The 23824-nt window shown below is 40.7% G+C and overlaps 1 protein-coding gene across 1 annotated transcript in view; it reads left to right on the forward strand.

Moving 5' to 3' along the window:
* The window catches only part of CPVL (carboxypeptidase vitellogenic like), a 111833-nt gene that overhangs the window by 37907 nt on the left and 50102 nt on the right, over nucleotides 1–23824 (forward strand). The window contains 5 exon segments of the mRNA XM_067042437.1: nucleotides 4478–4544; nucleotides 17033–17155; nucleotides 17798–17929; nucleotides 21303–21401; nucleotides 22958–23131. Coding sequence (XP_066898538.1) covers nucleotides 4478–4544; nucleotides 17033–17155; nucleotides 17798–17929; nucleotides 21303–21401; nucleotides 22958–23131 — 595 coding nt within the window.

A 23824-nucleotide genomic window follows, 5' to 3' on the forward strand; every position in this document is an offset into this window, starting at 1 on the left:
GCCTTCACAAAATGCAATTTTTTTACTCTTGTGTTTCTCCTTCATGCCTTTTCCAGGCTGAAAGCTCAGCTTGTTAAGAGAGTCTCTTACTTTTCCCTTCATATTACAAAATTATTCTTTTACTAAAAAAAAAAAAAAAATTAAGGAAAATGTGACGTTGTAAGCCTGATCAAACAGTATACGTATAATGTCTTCCTTTCTTTTTCTTACATTCATTATAGCTATTTTTTAGTACTTGTTTTTAAAGTAAGTGACCTTTCTTATTCGGTCACATTTTTTTTCCAGTCTGTAAATTATTACTAGAGACCAAGTCCTGGATTCTTTAAGATCACTAGGGCACCCCTTTACGCATTGTAATAATTTACTAAAAGAATCCTAGTGGCCAGGAAGAGTTAACTAGCTCCTTTACCATGCCCCCCACTTTTACCAAACACTCCTTCTGCTAATTACTTGGTGAGCAAACCCAACCAATCCCCAAAGTGAAAGTGAATCTAATAGGAGTCAGAGGTTTTTGATCTCTGACAAAAGCTTTCCGTTTTATTCTTCTTTCTCCCTGAGGCCAATGGCTGGGAGGGGTGGGAGTGGGGGAGAGGAAGGAAGAACTTCCGGCCTCTCTCCCAGCGATTTTTCTCTCTTCTCTGCTGCCCCAGAAAATGATATGGCTGTTGTCTGTCTTGCACAGTTTCATCTGCCACATGTCCCATTATTTTAACACTTTCATTCAGTTTCTAGGCGGGCTGGAAAGGACCCACACTTCTGCTTCCAGATACAATGGGTCCTGGGGGCAGATTAGCCCGATCCTGACAGGGGTCTCTTCCCTGCCCCCAGCTCACGCACCTCGTTTTTCCCCGCCGCAGACATAATCCTGCCAGCTGTCTTTTACAAGTTTACTCAAGCGCCATGTCTTTCTCATTTAGCACTGACTGTGAGCTCTCATTTTTCAGATCAGAAACCTACTTCTCCCCCATACCCTCCTCCTACTCCAACCCTCTTTTGGCTTAAATCCAAACAACCTCAGTTGTTTAACTAGCAAACACCTTGAGGGCGGAGGGTCTGTATTAAAGAAATGCATCAGACCCTCTAAGCCAGAGCCTTGCACCCTTGCCCTTCCTTTTCTGGCTCTTTTGCCCCTCCCCCAGAGATGGTCACAGCTTCCAGTTGACCCTCTGAGTGGATATTTACTGCTGACATGTGGTTCATCTCCTCTTGCAAGACATGTAAAGAGAACCTATTTCAAAGCATCCATTGTTTATAGCTGTTTTAGTTCTTTTTGCTTCAGGCTCTTAGAACTGGAAAGTAGTTAATCAAGAGTAGTGCAGAAAACTGATTTCAGCTGTTTCCTTTATGGTTTGCACTATTTGTTTCCCTTTGTGACTACAGCCTTCTCTCCAGCTGTCCAGATGGGTGTTTGGAATAAGAAGGTCGCTTTGAAACCTATAAATTGTCTACTATTGGTTTAAAGAGTAGAACATTCTTTTTCTCCCTTTGAAAACCATCTTTCTTTTTTTCTGAAAATCCAATTCCTTTTCACTATTATTAGTGCACGGCTGTAAGGAGGAGACTCATAAAGACATTTGACATTCACATTTAGGCTGCTTTTCTTTGTGTTTGGAAGTGAAACTTTTTCACTAACAAGATGTTTAAAATTTTTTTTTTTTCTCTTTGGAATGTGTTTAGGACCACAATGCCTCTCTGGTTTAGAAAAAATATATAAATTTCCTAAAGAATAATAAATTTTCTAACTTTGGAGTAGACCAGCTGGTGCCACTCTCCCTCTACCACTATTTTTTGATGGCCTACTATGTGCCCGACATGGTTCCTGGTGCTGCTGATAAAGTAGTAAGAAAGCTCCCCAGTCCCCACTCTCCCAGTGTGCCTGAAGTTATCTTCTTAGCAGCCAAACGGAAATGCTACTATTTTATTCCACGGATTGGTTTGCATGGGAGATAGTATGTATTGTTAAACAAAGCTTCATGACTGTGTGACTATGAAACAGGTTTCATATATTAAATTAGAACAATACCGCATGATGGGTGCAGGCAGAGATCATGGCCTGGCGATACTAAAAGTGGAATGAATGATTGCAGAGGATGGCTCCCCATCTGATGCAACAGAATGAAACCACCGAGATTCTTGTTGCTGTGCTTCTTTCATCCTGTCAGCGACTAAAGCTACACCTTGTTTGACTTTTGTTGGTACGGAGCTTCTGCTGAGATTATTTTAACCTCAGTTCTCCTGGATGTCTCCTGGGTGTATTTACTATGACCCTGACCCCCCTAGAGCTGACCAAAGTCCAAGGCTGTCTTTGGATCTATAATGCGTTATCATTTACATCTCCCTTCTCTGCCCCGAACCCATCTTCCCTTTTAAAAAAATTATTTGAGGAGTAGTTTCTCCTAATCATTCACCCTTGCAATCTGTGTTTCATCCTATTGTCCTTCAATGTACCTTTCTGCCACCAGGTAGCCTTTGACTAAAATTTGACTCAAATTGACAAGGCCTTGGCACAATGCCAGCAAGGTCGCCAAATGGAAACACCTGGAAGAGGTATGCCTTGTGTGCCATGTGGTGCTTGTGCCTGAGTAAATGCATGGAGTGTGCCGCACACGCACACACGTGTATGTATTTTGGCATTTCTACTAAAATTTGCAATTTTATGTGAGCATGATTCTAGATATTATTTTGAAACAACGCTTCACCACATAATGGCATAGTCCTTGATGAAGACACAGTTCAATGAGCAAATGACATGTGTACATGCAACTTACTAAATTTACCTTTTTCATTCTTCATTCCCATTTAAGAAAGACCTACTAAGGCCTTGCTATGATTAGCCAAATTTTTGTTCATATCCTACTGTGAAATTAAATCTCTGTGATAGCTTCCTCAAGTGGGACCTTGCCTTGGAAACTTCAGCTAGATAATCCTGCTTTTTCAGGCTGGAAGCAACCTGGGAGATTCTCTCCTTCAGCTAAGATTGTCAGATAAAATACAGAATGCCCAGTTAAATTTGAATTTCAGATGAACAACGAATAATGTTTTAATCTACGTATGTCGCATGAAGTATTTGGAACTTATTTATACTGAAACGTTATTTGTTGTTTATCTGAAACTCAAATTTAATTGTACATCTTTTGTTTTTATTTGCTAAATCTAGCAGCCCTGACAATCCTCCAACAAATTGTTTAAGGAAATAAGCTTTAAGCTAAAGCACAAGGCTTAGTTCAGATTTACTATATTAAAATGTCTATTGCCATTCCAACTAGCAGGCAGAGAGAAAGACAAGCAGTTTTTAGCCTGAAGTTTGGAGAGGGAAGGCTGGAGAATAAACTCCTGTTTTTATCTCAGCTCTAAAGCTAGCTCATTGCCAGCACAAACATGGATGCTATATAATGAAGCTTCCCAGATTTAGCTGCTACAAAGATTTTAGTTACTATAAATAATAAACAGAGAAATAAACTGAAACTCTACAATAGAGTTTAATGGTGGGTTTTCATGGAGCCTTTGAAAATTAACTATTTCCAGGATCACGGTGATTGTAATGACCCAGTTTTGCCTCTGGGTGACCCCTGAACTTTCTCCTTCTCCTGGCTTTTCAGGGCCTCCTTGCCTTTCATGTTCACTGGCTGGTTTACGGCTTTTAGTCCCTCAGCAGGAAACTGGAACAGAAACCCTGCCTAGCTTCTCAGGCATTGCAATCTGGGTCAAAACATTCATAAAGCTTCTGAGTTTCACAAGTTTTTGTTTCCTTTCTGAAAGATTTTGTTCAAGTAGAGAATGATTCAATCATCCACCCTTTTCTTGCTTATTATAAAATAATGTCTTGAGGCTGTTTAAATCTATTTCAGCTTACCAAGGTGGCTGTTGGCATTCTTTCCTAAATGTGATTCTTTTGACCCTGGAGGCCACTGTGCATTTACTTCAATGTCTGTGACCATTTGGTGGTTTTCCCTTAGACTACAGTCATTTTACAGCTTTTCTGTTCTTTGGTTATTAAAACACTGAAATGCTGGGAGCCCCATTAGAATATAGAAATGTTCAGCTTCCCCACAGAGAGAGGTTGGTAAGCAACTAAGGTTCCCATTACCTCACTGCAACCCGAGATTAATGGGGTCATAAGGTTTGCAGAACTAACTCCACAAATTGCTAAGTAATAGGTGAAAGCCTGTAGTACTTTGCTCAAGGGTCCCCTCAACAGGTGGGTGATTCAAGTTGGTAACCCAGGGATTTGGAAACCTTCCCAGAGTGTTGATGTTCACTTGTCTCAACTTTGAGTATCACAAAGTAAGCCCACAAGTATTTTTCTAACCATCCACAGAGTATGGAGTGTTATGCACATGAGATGTTGAAAAAATGCCTACAGGAACTTACAGCATAATGGTATCTTAATTCAAATGTGAAACCTATTGTCCAAGGGTGAAATTGTGTAGCATAGCATGATTCCGTGTGATTTTTATTGTTGTTCTTCTTTTTGCAGTGCACTTACTCAGTTTTTCCAGTTGTTCTCTGACTATAAAGACAATGACTTTTATGCCACTGGGGAGGTAAGTTGAAGTCATGTTTTCTTGCATGCTTCCCACATCATCAGGACTGAAATATATTATGACACTTGTGGTTTATTCATTCAGTATACACACACACACACACATCAATATTAATTCAGCCCATATAAAAAATTATCCAGTTATCCCCCAGATGTCCTCCATAACATAGTTTTAAAAATTCAGTGCCAAATAAAGGTTCATATATCACAGTGGGTTGTCATGTCTCAGTACCATGTCTTTGCTGGTGTTGTTGTCATTTGTGATGATGATTATCCAGAGTCTAGACAATGTGCCTTGTAGAATGTCCCATTTTCTGACTTTGTCTGACTCTTTTCCAATGCTTAGATTCACTGAAAGCATTTGGCAAGAACACTACATAGAAGATGTTGTTTACTTTCTATTCTATCACATCAGAAGGCATATAACAGCTTTGTTCCATTACTGGTCACTTAGTCAAGGTGGTATCTGCCAGATCTCACCATTGAAAAGGTACCATTTTCCCTTTGAAATTAATAAATAATCTGAGATCATGTGAACATCTGCTTCCCCCAACACACACACCAAATATGTTACCAAGTAGTTGTAGCATCCACTGATTATTCCTGTCTGAATCAGTAATCATACTGGGGGTTATAAAATGGTGATTTTTCTGATCTATCTTCCTTTAGATATCATCTGGCATTCTTCTGTAGAGAACATCTTTCCCTCCTCCTCTTCTCTGATATGTACTTTAAAAATATCACTGGGGACTCATGGATTGTTAATTCTGTTTGCTGTGTTAAATTTTATTGCTATCGTTACTGTTTTTGATGCTTGTATTTTCCTATATTTGGTCAATGGGAACCCTTCAGGCTGGCTCCTGTGTCCTTTTGACACATTGTCCCCATTTGTCCCCATTAGCCTTTGAGCATTTCCTTGCTCTTTGGCACAAATTAGTTTATGTTATAGGATTATCTTGTACTTTCCCTGTCCTAGCAGGGAATTAATTCTATTTTTTTCCAGGGTGATTATGTTACAATTTAATGAACAGTTCATTTGCATATGTTGGTTTCAACCTTAAGGTTTGCTTTTTATCATCCTTTTAAATTTAAGGTTATTTAAAATATGTATAGCAGCCAATATTTTGAGAACACAAATATTCTTAGGTGCTAGGAGTACAGTTGTGAACAAAACAGAAAAATTCCCTGCATTCGTACATTCCAGAGGTGAAAGCAGTGATAATGAAAGAAATAAATAGCTACCAGATGGTCAGGCAGCGATATGTCTGAAAAAGATGTCATGAAAAAGATAAGCAGGGTGAGGGTTGGAGAGTGATGGAAGTGTTCTTTTGGATAAGATTGTCAGAGAAAGTCTCTTCGGTAAGGAGACAATTGAGCAGAGCCCTGAGTGGAGTGATCTCTGCAATATCTGTGAGAAGAGCTTTCCTGGAAGAAGGAACAGCAAATGCAAAGACTCTGAGGTAGGGACAGGCTTGGTGCACTCAGGGAAAAGCATTGAGCCACTGTAGAAGGAGCTTAGATGGGAGAGGCAGGCTGATCGTGTAGGGCCCTGTTGCTCATGGCAGAGTGATTAGACTTAGAAAGTGTAATGGGAAACCATTGAGGGGTTCAGTGTTCCCTGAAACAGTATTTAGAATCAAATTCAATTCAGTTCAACACACATATATTGAGTATGTACTATGTCTGAGGCTTTGGACAAGTATTAGAAAGTCAAAGATTAAGACCTTAACTCTACTGTAAATCTGAGTCTAATAATAAGTACCATACAGAATGAAGAGTACAGTTAGAGAAGTAGCTGTAAAGACAAATAGTATAAGGTGAACAAATAGCTACCTCTCAACATGGGATCCTCAGGAAAAGTCAAACAGAGGAGACAACAATTAAATTGGAATTTTTTTTTTTTTTTTTTTTTTTTTTTTTTTTGCGGTACGCGGGCCTCTCACTGCTGTGGCCTCTCCCGCTGCGAAGCACAGGCTCCCGACACACAGGGCCAGCGGCCATGGCTCACGGGCCTAGCCACTCCGCGGCATGTGGGATCCTCCCGGACTGGGGCACAAACCCGCATCCCCTGCATCGGCAGGCGGACTCTCAACCACTGAGCCACCAGGGAAGCCCTAAATTGGATTTTGAAGGATAAATATGGGTGTATTAGTCAAAGCTCTTTTGCTTGCAAGTGACAGAAACCCTATTCAAAGTGTCTTAAGTAAAACAGGGGATTGATTGTTGGCATCAGGCGTGGCTGGATCTGGTTGCTCAGACCTTATCAGGATCTTGTCTCATGTTCTCTCCATCTATTCACTTGGCTTTGCACTTCAGTGATTTCATTCTCAGATAAGTTCTTTTCACCTGTGCCCTTGACTCTCCAACCCACTCCAGAGCTCTAGGTATAGCCTACCATCTCAACTTCTCTTTCCCAATAATTCCACCATATACCTGAATCTCAATATACGTTTGAATCCCATGGCCATTCTAGAACTAATAACTGGAGTCAGGGGGATGGAGGAGGTGACACTCCTGTCATTTTGGTAGCAACCCTGGAAAACACCCAGTCTCCACCACCAACAGAAGAGTGATCTGCTTATTGTGTAATTCCTTGTCTTGCAAATAATGTGACAATGTTGTTAACCATCATGTTGAACTTTCAGCAAAGCTGCCAAATTCCAAATGAAAAATTTGACTTGTCTATTTCATGTCTGCCCAGTGGTTTCACGCATGTAGTTTCTGAATGTGTGTAGCAAAGGACAATTTTCTTTTTATATTCTCTGCTGCAAGGATGAATACTTTTAAGGAAACCTGTGCCTTCCAAGTGATGAAGAAAGATGGTAATGAGGGCAGGCAGAGCCTGGGATGGAGATGCACTTGCCAGGCAGCAGCATCTTCATGAGAACCACACAAGATACATTAAATCGGGGGGCACATCTTTTTCTAAAAGGTAGAGCACTAAATAATGCCTTGATGGCTTATTATTGGCAGAATGCTGTGTTCCTCTAGTCTACTTTGTTCCACCTGATCTTCTATTTTAAGGCTAGGAGGCAGAATGGAGAAGTGGAAGGAATTCTGGATTAATAATCAGGAGACCTGAGGTTCATTGCTGGCTTTGCCTCTCTCTGGATGATTCCAGACAAGTTCTGTAACCTCTCTGGGCCTCTGCTTTTCATCTTACAATCAGAAGGGTTGGTTTTTAAATTAGATCACTTCTGGGGATATTTTACTTTATTGGATACCCAACTGTAGTTACCTAGATGTACTCTTAAAGCATCTGTATACAATTGCAGTTTTAACATAATACCAGCCCACCCTCCCTGTGGCTGCCACCAAAAAAAATGTTGGAATAGATTTTTCAAGAAAGGGAAATCTTTTCTCTTGTGAACTCTTAATTTCCCGAACAAATAATGCCACTAGATTTGTAGAATTGTTCTTGGAAAACAAATGCATAAACTCAGAAATGGTTTTCTGCTTTTGATTGTAAAGGTACTAGACCTAAATATCCTCCACATTTGTGTGCTATGAATGAGGGTAGCCTGATGCTCAAAGGGGCTGGAACAGCTGTTCAGTGCCCTAACTTTGGTGTAAGGGAGTCTGGAAGTAATAACAGTACCTACTGCATAGGGTTGTTTTGAGCATTTAATTAGATAATCCTCCTCAAATATTTAGCAGAGTGACTAGCTGTGGTGAGTACTCAGCATATGATGACTATTATTACCATTCATGTTGAAAAGCTGGATTAAAATGTTATGGCTCCAAAGCATATGGCCTAATGCATGTAAACAGGGGCTGAGATTTTTAAAAAGCTCTGCTCCCTAGTTCTTGGGGTATGGCATTGTCTCCCCTCTTATTTTGAAATCATCTTTAAAAGAAATTTTTGCTTCATCAGAAAATGATGGTGGAGCTTAGAAGTTTTGGATGGTAGCAAAATGTGTGGGGACCAGTCCAGGCCCTTCACCCCTGCCGTGTGGACCACGCGAGGCCACAGCAATGCATAGTGCAGACCTGCAGTTGGGGCAGCGGGGAAGGAAGAACTGCTTTGTCTCCTTCCCTTCTCTCCATTTCTGCCCAGAACACCAACTGGAATTAATTTTCTCTAAAGAGAGACAAATGTGTCTATAAATCACCCTCCTCAAGGCATGAAAAAAATGTACTTCAAAAAGAGAAACAAGCTGCATTTAATTCATATAATTAACTTTCTTCCTAAGTGTTATCCTTTCTGAGCCAGTAACTATTAGTGAGATTGCTCTTTTTCTTGAGGTACAGACACTCTTTGGAGTCCACTCAAGTGTATGTGGGCCCAGCTAAAATTTAAAGCACAACAGCCCTGGCCTTGGAAGGCAGGGAGGTGACGGTAGGGAGGGGTCTGCCCACTGTCCTGTGAGCCTGTGGCTTTCTGTCCACTCATGGGAAAGATTTAGCATGTAGAGGCATTTGTGCCAATGGGTGGGAGCTCTTCCAAACTGGCAGGGCATGTGATTAAAACTGGGCATCTCCTGATCAGCGGGAGAGGCCTACTTTCCTTAGAAGCAGTTTTGCAACCATGATTAATTCGAAGGCTGAATCTGAGGCAAAACTTTGAAGCTATTTAAAAATTAGTGAGCTTAATAGGATACTTTATCTTCATCTGCATGAGTGAAGTCCTGCTGGGCTCACAGAGTCTGATTTCTTTATTGAAATAATCATGGTCCACTGGGTTCCGGTGGCAGGCTCCCAGGAGGTGAGAGCCAGGTTTGTTTCATACAATACTAGGCACAGTGTTGAATGGATGCTATAGAGTGGCTTCACACAAGGCATTTGCCAGATAAAATAAAATATCAATGATATTTCTCTTTGGCTTTTTTACATCTCTTTTCATGGCTCTTCTCTCCCTGTACTGCACCCCAGGCCCTGGGAACCTCCTTTCTACTCCCTTATTTTCCAGGGTCATCCAGTGCCCTACCTGCCATGCTTGGCCTTCCTTTCCTTGGCTGTGTTGTGCTCAGGTCCTATTTCTCCCATGCTTCTTCCATCCCCATCATGATTGTTCTGTTTCTCTCACCCATTCTGACTTGTTAGCAGCTTACTATCCATTAGAGAGAATCTGATCAATTAAATGTACTTCCAACATACTTGTCTTTGAATAGAGGACAGAGCCTAAGCCATAGAAAGGTACTTGTGATAGGGGAACTTCAAGCACTGACATACCTGTGAAGGGATGGGAAGGGAGAACTATAGACCTATAATTGTTTTATGTAGGCCATACCTTTATCTTATTAGTCCAGGCTTGTGATCATTGAATTTGGTGATTTAGAAGGATGCCTTCAAAAGTTATCTAGTCCCCTTGTTTTATTTGTAGATCTTATTTGAGAATGTTTATGGAGAGTGGATCATATGACAGGCATGATGCTAAGCAGTGTTTCATGCATTACCTTGTTTAATAACCTCACAGCTGCCTTATGAAGCTGGCACTGTTATTATCACCTCCATTTTACAGTTGAGATGACTGAGGCTTAGAGAGGTCATGTAGGCTGTACAAGCTCACGCAGCCGAGATTGGAACCTAAGCAGCCAGACGCCATCACCCAAAGACTGTAGTCACAGGATGGGCTAAGGATTGTAACGCCCTTCGTGAAGATGCTCTCTGGAGCCTGGCTCCTCAAAACTGCACTGTTTCCAAGACTTGCCTTTTCCCACAGAATAGATCCACTGTCTGTACAAGGGAGTCGGACATCCCTTACATATTTTGTACAGAATCTCTAAGGGTTACTAACCTTATACAAACAGAAAAGAAGTTCTCTAGCTTCTTGGATATTTCTGTCTTTTGATCATAAAGTTTTATGGAGTAAATGGAAGTTTCAAGTGATATACAGGTTTGAAGTCCTTGGAATGTAATTATTTCTCAAAGCTTGGAACTTGCTGAATATTACTAGATGGCATTCGAGCTGCTTTAACTCTTGAGCTCATGACAGATGTCTATTTTCAGTTATGTTCCTCTGACTTGCCAATATTTTCTTTTAGAATTGAAAACGGATTTGTGACTATTTAATGATTTTAATATTAGAAAAGTCAAGGTTTAAGCTGCAACCTGGAGAATTGAACAGGGGCATATGGAAATGTTTGCAAAATTGGGCCTCGGGCTTTTGGATAGCATATCTAAGTCAAATCAACACATATTTGCTGATTCTCTGGTTACGTGGAGAAGAAAATGAGTAAATCAGACGTCAGTATAAACTTTGTCTGAAGTGAGCTACTATGCTGGACCAAGTGGCATGGCGACACAAATAGTACCCAATTGGATGCGATGTCTAGGCTGGGGACCAGAAATGCTAAATTATATCTATTATGTAAGCAGCTTCAACCTTCTGAATTCTATCTATAGCGAGCAAGTGAAGGACTCAAGTTTGTTGACTGTGGCCCAGTATATTCACACTCTTTATTTAAAAGTCAAATTAACTGTAATCTCTAAACAAAAGGGTTTATTCATCTGTTCTAGTCACCTGGCTTCAAGGGGGGTATGAATTTCTCCAAAACTGGCACCAAAGTTAGAGTTGGGGGGGAGGTGAGGTACATCCTTTTCACCTATGTTTGTCACTGATGGAATTAATTTTTAAAGAAGCATCATCTCAAAACGAAATAAGAACATATTTGGAAGGCAGTACATACTTTTGCATAAATTTATGTGGCTAAAAGTTGGATACAGATCAAAATGTTTTTCTCATATGTGTATTCCTGTGGATTCTACATTTCTTTTTAAGCTCATAGTCAAGAGAAATAGATGTTTAGATAAAGTCATATTCTTGTTAGAAGCTTTTTTTTTTTTTTTTTTTTTTTTTGCAGTACGTGGGCCTCTCACTGTTGTGGCCTCTCCCGTAGCGGAGCACAGGCTCCGGACGCGCAGGCTCAGCGGCCATGGCTCATAGGCCCAGCCGCTCCGCAGCATGTGGGATCTTCCCAGACCGGGTCACGAACCCGTATCCCCTGCATCGGCAGGCGGACTCTCAACCACTGCGTCACCAGGGAAGCCCAAGCCTTTTTTTTTTTTAATCACAGCAGTGTGGTCTTGAAATTAGATGACACGTGGTCTAGCAATGTCTAGGAAGTTGTAGAGATTACCACAATACCAAAGCTCCAGTTTTCTTCATTCATTAATTTTCTGAACTGGCCGTGTTAAGGCCACACCTCTTCTCTCCTCAGAAGAAATAATGGTGCCAAGTGAAGTAAGATTCTACCCCAAGGCTAGATGAAGTCAAGGTCACCCTAGCTTAATCCTGTCCTCTTGGCTGCTGTGTCCTGTGTGACTCCATTAAACTTAGGCTTTTCACCAAGTTTTATAGTTTTCAATGTGTGTATAAAATTCTCTTCAAGGCATATCCCCCTATTCACTCTGACCACCCCTGTACATGGGGCTGGTTCCACCATAGTCTGTGTTTGGGGACAGCTAGAGGACATGACACCGATGTGACTCTCTCCAGAAGGGCAGCCCACCTGGTTTCCTCCCGGAAGACATGGAAGAGTTCTCACCAGCCCCGAAGTGAACTCTTCAGAGATATTCATTCTAGCTGGAGTGGCTGGGGGTTTGGGGGAAGAGCAGGGAAACGGACATAGAATGACCCTGACCATCCTTGCCATTGCCAAGGATGACAACTCTCTTTTTCCACTTCCAGGCAGAGGTGAGGAGCTAGGGTCAATGACTAGTGATACTTGGTAACCAGGTTCAAAGGCCATTGCTCATTATCACTGATGAAGGTTCTGCGAGTTTTACCATAAAAGGTATATTTAGAAGCAAGTCAGAGAGTGAATATAGCTGCATCTACTTTTTTTTTTTTTAACTAAACTTCAGTAAGAAATGCAGACGACTAAGAGTAGCTTAAACAATAGTAACTGCTAACATATGTGAAATTTCTGTAAGAGGACACTGTTTCCATTATAATATTATTCTCTGACACGATTTTGTTTCTTCTGGAGGAGCTGATTGAAGCTTGATTTTCGATATGAATTTTTTGACTCCCTTAAAAGTTACCGGGTGGCCAGGGGTACAGTAAGTCGGCTATGAATGTTGTTGAAACATGTAAGAAGGGAGAGATTCAAATGGAATACACAATTACAAGTTTCTTTAAGTCCAATTTCATTTTGCTTTTACACATCTGGATAATTAACCAAGTATTACATTCTCTCTAGACTATTTTTACAAGTACAATATGCTCCTAACGTGGTTTCCATTAGGCTGTTCCAATCATCATTTAAGAACACAGAAAGTTTGCAAACCAAGATTCAAAAACACTATTCAACTCTGATGTTGGGACCTTTTTTCTCTCAAGGGGGAAATAAAAGTTTGAGAGCTGAATTCTGAGATCCTTCTGATGTCAGAGGAAAACTGGAGGTTTACTGCTTCTTTAAGCTCCAAATGCAAGCACATACAAACATACCCTAATGGCTCTGGCCCTTCTTGTCAGAGGTGAGCTCAAAATATGGTCACTGTGGGGCAAAGGAGCCATACAAGAATAGTGTTGGAAATTGCAGCTTCTTTAAATATTGGATAGGAATAATTACTAAGGGCAAACTAAAATCCTGATGTGTTGATTGCTAATCTAGTTTGAATTATTATGTTAGTTAAATATATTTGTCTGACTGAGTTCCTCATTTGAAGGTCACTGCTGAATTCTAAAATAGTATGTGTTCAAACAGTTTCTGGCCACACTTTTCCTCTTTCCTTTTATAATTGCTTTGATGCTGTTCAGAGCTTGTTTGAGGCCAGTGTCTGATCTGAGGGTAGAAGGTTAGTGTTAGTTCACAGACTTCAGGAGCTTCGTTGGCCAGCTGCTGCCCACATTGGTGAACCCCAGCCAGAGATCAGAGAAACCACAGGGCTAATAGTTGTGGTTGTCATTGCTTTAGTTGTTGTTATGGGCAGAACTCAGAACAAAAGAAACAAGAGTTCATAAAATTACAGGATCGCGATTGTAAGTCCTAAGGGCCATATAGTCCATTTCTGATCCATCAGACAACCACACCTAACTTCTCCCCCCAGAGTCTGGCATTCTATTCTATTTAAAACATATCCGGAAAAGGGAAAACTGGGTAAAATCAGACGTACTTGATTTATTGTCTGGTTGTCTTTTAAAGTGCTCGTGGTGGTCAGAGAATCATTAAATCGAGAAACAAATGGTTCAGGAAGAATAAACAAATCTGAACTTGAAGAAAAAAGAAAAAAAGAAATATGTCTCAACAAGGAGAGTGAAAATAATTGAAATTTCATTGTAATGTTTCAGTGTCTGTTTTCCATAAAATAATCCTATAATTGTCTACTGTGTGACAGCCTGAGTCGCTCAACCAGTGGAATGATTAATGAAAACGGCAGTGAAGGATTTGTCACACTGACACAGGGCAAGGAAGTGTGTGATAGTCATTAGAAAGCAAAATCCAAGGTAAACATCATCACTGTTAGGTTAGCAGATGTAGACTGAACATTGAGGAATCTGTTTGGGATGTGGTTATAGAACTACCCATCTCACTGTCTCATTTTCCTAAATGGTCTGCTTAGCAAGTGTGCAGTGGATAAATCCAAGGGTGGGTCCCAGGTTGGGGGACCAGAGATCCGTAGTCTATCCAGGACCCTTGACTGAAATGTGATTTGATATGAGAAATGGGAAGTGTGGAGGCAGCCAAGCCCAGATAGAATTCCAGGTGGACATGTGAAACACACAGACCTTTGTTTTCATCATTTTAAAATATAGGAAGATAATGTTAACTTTACATTGGCTCAGATTAAAGTAGGTGAAATAATCTGTTCATGGTGTATGCTCAGATTGAGTGGGTGTTCCTTTTTAATCACCTGCCTGAATCCTGGATACATATGATGGTCGCAAGGGGGAAGGTGCCATAAAAATGTGACTGTTTCAGCCTAAGTTTGTCATCACTACCTATAAAGTACATACCCTTCTATCTCTGAAAAAGTCAAGGGAGGTGTTTTGTTGCTAGGTCTTATAACAAGACAACTTGAGTGATAGCATCACTGGAAAGTGTACTTTTTTAGCATTTGTACTGATTTCCAATAGAGAAAACATGTTTAGAAATAATGTCAGATGAGTCTTTCATTTATCAACTATGTTTTTATGTACCTACTATGTGCTGGCTATTGTACACATTGTGGAAATAATAAGCCATGAAATGGTAGACTTTGCCTTATCACATTTGAGTCAAGTTTTCCATAATATATTTTTTAAAGATATTGTGATCTTTACAAGTTTTGTGCTTTATTCATTTTTGTGTCTACTCAAGTATCTGTTATGATACCTTTGACAGAAGAGTCGCCCAATAAACCATCTTTGAATGAAGATTATGTAATACATCTGTACCAGTGAAATGATTAGTCAAGAAAATTTGCTTTTTTGGTCAATTTACAGAAATTTTACTTGATAAATGTTCACGTACTATCCCTAAAAGGAGAATATAGCAAAGTTATACAACAAACCAAATTTCAGACACGGAAGCTAAAAAGTACTCATGAGTATGAGTGGATAAGCTGCTTTGATTTAATACTTTGCCTAAATAATTATTATTGCACAAGAGGAGTGCATCAGTGAACGGATCTTGTGTGAGTTATGTAAATTAAGTTCTTCCATCATAATTTGGAAGGGGTTTAGGATTTGGAGTAGATCAGACCAGGTTTAATTCTGACTCTATCACTTAACCTCTCTGAGCCCCAATGTCCTTACGTTGAAATGGGAATAATGATAACTGCAGCATATGATTATGGCATGGAAAAAATTAGAGCTCTCCAGAATTCCCAGTCTTTGACCTTCAGGGCCCTGGAGAGCCTTGGACAGATTGTGAAAGTTCTGCAGATCCATATGTACCCACATAATGCATCTAGTCTATCTAGAATATATGTGCATTGCTGTTTTTCAAATGCTTGTAGGCTAATTCAAGATTCATTCATTGCGCAGCTGTTTATTGAGCACTAACAAATAGCATCAGGTACAGGGGATACATTAATACACAAAACAGACAGATATCCCTGTGTCTGTGGATCTTCTATTCTAGTGTGGGGTAGGGGAATAACAATATACGAGGTAAAAAGTAAAAGTTTGTTGGAGAGTGATCAAGATTAATATGAAAGAGGAGAGAAGGGGAATATAAAATATAAAAAAAGGGGTGTTAACATTTTTGATAGGGTGGCCATGGAGGGCAACCTTCAGAAAGCCTCAGTGAAGGAAGTGAGGGAGTTAACCATATGGATATCTGGGGAAGAACATTCCAGGGACAGAAAGAGCTAATGCAAGGGAAGGAACAGTACAGATCACAATTCTGATTTGGTCTGAGAGAGGCTGGAGAGGAGTAAGCAAGAGGATAGTAGGGGATAATGTGAGTGAAGTGACCAGATCATGTCAGCCCTTATGCCCCAGAAAAAGCACTTCACTTTTGCTTTGAGAGAGATGGGAAGTCATTAGAGGGTTTGAGCAGAGGAGTGGCACGATCTAATTTAACAGACCACTGTCTTGAAATTAGACTGGATGAGGGTAAGAGCAAAAGCAGAGGCCCATTGAGGAGGCTGCTGCAAGAATCCAGGTGAGAGATGACGGTACCTGGAGCAAGGTGATAAAGTGGGGCGGGGGGTGTGCAAAGACACTGGATTCCGGATGTGTTTTGATAGAATAGGCAGAGTTGATGAGATTCACTAATGGAGTTTCGCGAGGTGTGAGTGAAAGAGATAAACAGTGGCACCAGGATTTTTGGCCTGAGCAGTTAGAAGAACAGAGTTTACATTCATGGAAACGGAGGCTGCAAGGAGGGCTTGGGGATTGGAGCTTCGTTTTGAACATAGGAAGTTTAATATTAGACATACAAGTGGAGATGTCAGGAAGGCAACTTTTTAATGGAAGAAGCACAGAACTATTTTTAGATATTACTGAACCAATAGTGGCTCTTTTCAGCATAATCTAAAAGCAGTATTATCATGTTTGTGTCAGCAAACTATTTTCCAATTGAAAAAGAGCCTTATATTGGAAAAGGTTGGAAACAGAGGTAAGTTCAAGTGACCATTTTAGTGGCCAATAAATATTATTTATCCTTTTCCTCTTCCTTTAATACATGTTGATTTCAAATTTTGGCATCATTGTACAGATTTTGAAATCTTAATTTTGGCCTTGGGATTTTTTTTTTTTTTAATAAAGCTTGAAATGGAACTTTCTGGTAAGGAAAACCCTAAGGGTGGCAGAATTGTGTTCACTGGTGTCCATGTTATTTCTTTTGGAAGGAAATTAGAATGTTCATTTAGGACATGTTCACTTATTATTTTTTTGCACTCCTAACCTGTGACCTGCATGTCACTCCATGCTATTTGGGGTGACAAAAGAAGGAAGGGACAGAGCTCCGTGCTATTGTCAAATTTGCAGTGTGAGGTTAAGAAATACATGTGTCTTGTGGAAATACTGATTGTTTTATTGTGATTTTAATTTGCATAAACACCTCATTTTAGTAGCATTGATTTGTGATGGTTCATTTTAACGTCTACCCTTCTCAGTCTTACGCGAGGAAATAGGTGCCAGCCATCGCCCACTACATCCACATGCTCAACCCCGTGATGACCATGAAGATCAATCTGAAGGGAATTGCTCTTGGAGACGCGTATTCTGATCCCGAGTCAGTAGGTGGCCCTTTTTTCCTTTCCATTTTGTTCCTTAAAGAGAGTAAATACCCTTTAATCAGATGGAGGCTCCTCTTACCCTACAGACCTAACTTCGTAAAAGGGAAATACTGTTCCTCAGCTGACTTTCTAATGATTTAAATCTTCTAATTTTTAACAAATGTTTTACAGTGTCAACTTACTCTATGTCAGCCTATGTTGGCTGTGAGTGCAAGTGTCAATGTGTGTATGTACGAGTGTGTGCACCTGTGCTTGGTGTGTTTGTGTGTACTTTGTGTATGTGTGTGTTGTATGAGTGTTTGTGTGGTTATGTGATGTGCGTTTGTGTATGTTTTGTGTATATGTGTTTGTGTAGTGTATTTGTGTGTTATATACGAATTGTTTGTGTGCTGTGTGTGGTGTGTGTTTGTGTGTATGTGTGTGCCATGTGTATGTCTTGTATGTGTGTGTGGTGTATTTTGTGTTGCATATGCATTGTGTGTGTTGTATGTGTATGTTTGTGCGGGGTGTGTGTGTATATGTGTGTGTGTTGTCCTGCTCCGCTAATTGAGAAGTTACAAAGGGTTATTTCACAAGTAGATGGGCTTCCCTCACATCCCTCTCTCTCCATGCAGCGTCTGTGTTTGCTTCTTTTCTCCTCAGATCATACAGGGCTATGCACCCTTACTGTTCCAAATTGGCTTGTTGGATGAGAGGCAGAGAAAGTACTTCCAGAAGCAGTGCGATGAGTGCGTGAAATACATCCAGGAGGAGAAGTGGTCTCAGGCCCTTGAAGTGAGTTCTGGGGCCTGCGCTGCCCTGGCGCAATGAGCACCCTCTGAGAAGGTCCCGGAAGCACTGCGGTGCCTGGCCTGTCTCTTTGTTGTTAGCAAAGGTGTTTTCTTGGTGCTGTCCCGAGATTAGGAGGCGAGACAGTAGGCTCGCAAGGAAGAAAAGAACCATCTGGGTTTCTTTGAATTCACTTTGACCATATTTTAAACCTGAGATCACCTCGGGGTGTTTATCTAACTGTGTCTTTCATTAACTGTTTTGATTTCTTGAAATGCTGTGTAGGCCCTCAAGGCATCCCTACCATAAAGAAATAAGAAGAAAGGCAACCTGGAAAGTGGATGCATATGCTTCCACATGTGCTCTAAACCCTTCAGAGGGTAATATCCACACACAGGGCTCCAGCTGGGGAAGTGGCCACAGTGTAACAAATGTCACATGTTCCTGTGTGTCAGGAACAAAGAGTATAAAGCTTGGTCGCTTGAAACTTTTAGGAAGAGCCATTGGCATTTGTAAATATCGTCACATCACTGTCCTAAAATTAAATTTGAGGATCAAGTAACATGGTTATATTCTTTAACCTTTTTTTTTTTTGGTTGTTTAAAATGTAAGACTATACTAAATATTAGGATGCAGGAGGGTCATGTTTGTTGCTCGTTTGTTTTTTGGCCAGTGCAGGCAAAGACCATGTGTAAGCAATCTTCCTTGGGGGGTTTTGTCACCTTTGCCATACAACCTGCGTGTTTGACACACTAGTAAATGAGGTGAGGACTGAATTTTGAGACCTTTAATCTTGTTACTGGGAACACAGCCTGTCACAGTTTACCTAACAGCATTGTTATTATTAAGGCTGAGGCCTGGTATTCATAGTCTTTTAGGCGCTGTAGGTCAGCAGGTTCAGATCAAAACAGGAGACAGGGCTTCCCTGGTGGCGCAGTGGTTGAGAGTCCGCCTGCCGATGCAGGGGACACGGGTTCGTGCCCCGGTCCGGGAGGATCCCACGTGCCGCGGAGCGGCTGGGCCCGTGAGCCATGGCCGCTGCGCCTGCGCGTGCAGAGCCTGTGCTCCGCAACGGGAGAGGCCGCAACAGTGAGAGGCCCACGTACCGCAAAAAAAAAAAAAAAAAAACAGGAGACATACAAACTTATGGAGAAGGGTGGGGTAGCAAAGTTGTGCTCCATTTTACAAATAGGGTGCCAGGGCAGTGACTGCCCTTGTTGTGAGTTCTGGCAGCAGCAAGCTGTGTAAATAGGAGAACTCAGGAAGTCCCGAGCCACCCTGCAGCACCCTGGCAGGCTCCCCTTTCTGTGCCAGGACACTTGATGTGGCTGCAGAGCGTGGATTCAGAATTTCTTGTGCAATTGTGAGTGCGAAGGAAAGAAGAAGGATCTTATCAGGGACATGTTGGGTCATTCTTCAACTTGCAATCACACTATTTTCAAGACTGGTTTTAGGCTATCTGCTGTGGTAGGCAGAAAGGGTAAAAAGGACTAAACGTTTAGAATTTAGAATTAATATGAAATTTTACATTGCATGAGACCCATCTGCAGGTGAGACATTTGATGTGTTTCTGAAGAAGCATATGTCAAGAGCAAGCATAAGCAGTGTCAAGAGCAAGAATATTTGATAGGCTCAAAGGGATAAAGAAAGCAGAAAGATGTCTGTGGTGCATGATCCAGCAGCCTAAGCGTCCACAGGATTAGTGAAACTGTTGAAAAGTTCAGATATTGTGTGTATTCAGAGATAATGAGAAGATGGCCCGTGAGGTCTCTCCCAAACCAGATTCATCAAAAACTAGAGAAACCCCCACCCCTCCCAGAAAAAAAAAAAAACAACTCTTGAAGGTATGCAATGTCTCTGTGACCACTGGTCCAAAATCTTGAGTGATAAATGAAAAGACTTTTACTATTTCACAGGAAATAGATGAAATGATACTTAGGAAAGTAATCAAGTAGTGGTAAAATGTGTTTCACGTTATGCAATACAAGACTCCAAGAAATCCTGAAACCCAAGAGAATACAAATGTCAAAATCTCAAGCCTAAATAATAAAACCTTTTTGATGTTCTGATCCCTGAAAATGATTTAGTTAATAAAAGAGTGGTAAGTCAGAGCTGAAGGGAACTTCAGGGATCAGCTTCTCTCCCGACACACACCCCTGGCGTTCGCCTTCTCATTCTCTGAATATTTTGGCTCCTGCCTCATTGTGACTTTCCAGCATTACTCTTGTGATCATTTCTGGTGACTGAAGTCTCCACATGGATGATCTTTTTAATACTTGGTCCCTCAGTTTCTTAGTCTCCTCTCATTTAGTGATCTTGTTCTCTTTACCTTAGTTGCTCATTCCCATTACCCCCTGCAAAAAAGCCAGCAATCACTCCACAATCTCAGATTCCACAAATTCAAACGTCTTCCCCCAGGTGCCGCCTTCTGTCCCCCCAGCTCACTTCTCTGAATATGCCAACTTGAATTACAGTCCTGCAACCCCATTGTCTTTCAGTCCATGGATCCTACTACCTCTTCATGGTCCCCTACCTCTGCAGGTCTTAATTTCTCTAATTACCCAACATAAACCCAAGCTCAGTCATCACATACATTCCCCACCTATGCCCCCCTTTGCATCTCCTCCAACTCCTTTGGCCAAACCACAGTCCTGCCCCTCTCTCCCACTCCATGCCTGCCTTTGTGCAGCTCAACGTGACCTGAGAAAAGCACACAGCTGTGCCCACTGCTCTCACCTTCAGCTGATGACCAGGTTTTCAATGTCACCAGTCCAAAGATAACTTCCACCAGTTCCAAACGCCTGGGTGTATGTCCATATCCTCTGCCCTGTCTCCTCGTACCAATGATCGTGTTATGGTAACCCCCACAAGACTCACTCCCGCAGTCGGGGCCTTTGGGCTCACTGTTTCCCCTACTTGGAAAGTTCTTTCCCTAGATGTCTGCCGGGCTTGCTTCCTCCCTTCCAACAGGTCTTTACTCAAATGCACCTTCTAAGTGAGACCCGTTTCCTCCTCTCTGCAGTGTTTCCCACCACCCAGGCACACATACCCCACAGGCACCCATGGCACTTCCTACTCCCCTTCTCCTTGTTAGTTTTCTCCTTAGCCCTTATCATTCTCTAATACACTGCATATTTTACCTATGAATCCTTGTTTATTATACCCTCTAGAATATAAGCTCTGTGAGGGAGCATTTTTGGCCTGCCTTGTTCACTGCTGTTTCCCCAATGCCTTGGACAGTGTCTATAACGCAGAGAAGATGTGTGGGAAGTAGTTGTTGAATGAAACAGTTATTGAATAAATGAAATGACAAATGCCTGTATATTTTTACCCACTCTGATGTTTTCCTCCTTTCTTTCTCCCCTCTCTCCCAACCTAGTTATTGGGTACACTACTAGATGGTGACTTAATAAGCAAGCCTTCCTACTTCCAGAATGTTACAGGATGTTCTAATTACTACAACCTTTTACAGTGCACGGTATTGACAACAATTTAAAAAAACATAATAGTGTTTGCTTAAAACTTTTGGCAAAACCAAACTTCCTCCAATTTAGGAAATAGGAAAGCTGACTTTACACTAGACAAATATTTCCAAACTGTATTGCATTATTTGGTATACTAATCTATAGGGTTTTTTACCCTGCCAGTGTTGTCTACATTATAATCTGACCATTGAGAGTGTGTGATATTCCAGATAACTCAAAAAAAATCTCCGATTAACACAATTTCCCCCCACTAGAGCTTGTTATACAGAAGTTCTTTTGTGAAGGAGACAGGCCAGGATTGCAGTTCTGGGTATCAGGTCCCAGAGCTCCAATCCTGTAGTGAGTTTCTTGAAAATGCCCATGTTATTTGTTCTGTACTTAAGATAGCTTGGATAACCCAAACTGCCAAAGCCTTTATGAAAATATTTGCTTTGTCTTACTTTTAACTTAAGATGTTTCATGCATTCAGTATGGCCCTCACTTCCAGCCCTCTGGAATATTTCTCAAAGTATTCAAATAGTTTCTTTCATAAAAGTGGGCCAAAATTTGATGTCTTTTGGGTAGAATTAATCAAATAAGATAGAGGCAGCCAGAGTGGGGATTTGGATTTGTATAACCATGTCTAGTGGATATGATAATACATTCTGTTTTTAAAATTGCCTTACTTATGAACTATTTTGTAAATAAAATATAAAGCTAATTTCAATGGAATTTGCCAACCCTGTGGTTTTGGATTTAGATTCTATCAAGAGAAAAACATATGCTAGGCAAGAAAGAAGCAAAATTTGTGATTAAATTTTTTTTCTTTACAAAGAAAATGTATTCACAGTTAGCAAAAAATATTGATGATTTACAAAATTGTTGATTTCAAACTCTTTTTTTAATCCTTTTGTAACTTTTTAAAAACAGCATTTACTCCTTTTTTTTCTTTTAGCATAATGAATCTTACAGAGACTTTTATGCAGTATTTAAAAAAAATAAGGCTCATGGACAACTTCTCTTTTGTCTTATGTCCTTCATAAGGTATCATCTGTTCTTACACCTGATATATTTTCCCCCTTAAATTATGTTCAGCTGATTATTTTGTGTGTGTGGTTTTAATAAATGGCAGAACATGAAAAAGAAATGCTCAGCTTTTAATCCACCACATCACCTCCCTGGCCCCTTGTGGTACATTTCACCTTCTTTACCGAGAGCCTCCAACAAGGAGCACATTGATTTTGATAATCTCACCTCTTCATTTTTCCTATCTTTGCCTTGAATGGGGTTTTTAATTGGAGTTACAGATCACAAAAGTTTCGTTGTTACGAAAAGGAAAATCCAGCATTTGCAAATTGGATACTGGCTCCAAGAGTATCAGATCATCCAGATTTGCTTGGTAAATTTTGAATTTCCCCAAACCCCTAAGTTAACATATTCAGGGTAGAGACCAATTAATAGTGGTGTCACATCTTGTTCATTGTGATATATGTTAGGAGAAATTTGAAGCTTTCCCCAGAGTGCTGTTCCCACCACCCACTCATTTTCCCTAATATTTTTCTGATGCCAGGAACCTGAGGACCAAAGTTACTACAGGAAATTTTTGTCCCTCCCACAAATGAGACAAGCCTTCTATGTGGGAAACCAGACTTTTAGTGATGGATCCAAAGTTGAAAAGTACTTGCGAGAAGATACAGTAAAGTCAGTGAAACCATGGTTAACTGAAATCATGAATAATTATAAGGTAAGAGACTTAACTTTAGTTACTATCTATTTTAGGAACTTTTCAGATCACCCAAAGCAGAAGTGACCTTCTTTTATTCTTAATTTGACTCCTGCCTTTTTTTACTTTTATGATGTCTTACAAATGTAAGTAACAACTGCTGCGTTGTTTGATTTCTTTGAATTAAAAGTTTTATTTTTTCCTTCTAATTAAATCACTTTCCCCCGAAAGTTCCTAAAAATGAAATTCTCTTTAACACATGACACCTCTCATCATTTCTTGAAAATAGAAGGAGAGCGGAGCCGAGAAGATGACTGGCCTTGTGTAAGCCAGTTTTCCCTTATTGTTTGCTTTATTATGTTAATCCCAATGAAGTCAGGAATAAATGAAATCAACTGGTTATTCCAAAAATGCTTTTTGCTTGATAATTGCATTCATTTACGTTGCTCAACCAGTTTCTTCAAGGCCAGCTTTAAGCCAAACGTTGTGCTAGTCTGTCAGGTTGAAGCGTTGAATGAGACAAGGTCCCTGTTTTGAGGCATGTAAAATCAATCACTGTGTTATCTGACTGAGATGTTCTGCCTGATTTGCTGCTGGTGGTACCACAGGTTCAAGCAAAGGAACTGTGGACCCTCTAACTCTCACTGTGAGGGAAGGACACCACGAGCAGGTGACAGGGGGACAGTCATCCTGTGCATTTCTTTCCCCTTTATT

This window comes from Kogia breviceps, chromosome 9 (assembly GCF_026419965.1).
Source record: "Kogia breviceps isolate mKogBre1 chromosome 9, mKogBre1 haplotype 1, whole genome shotgun sequence".
Lineage (NCBI taxonomy): Eukaryota > Metazoa > Chordata > Mammalia > Artiodactyla > Physeteridae > Kogia > Kogia breviceps.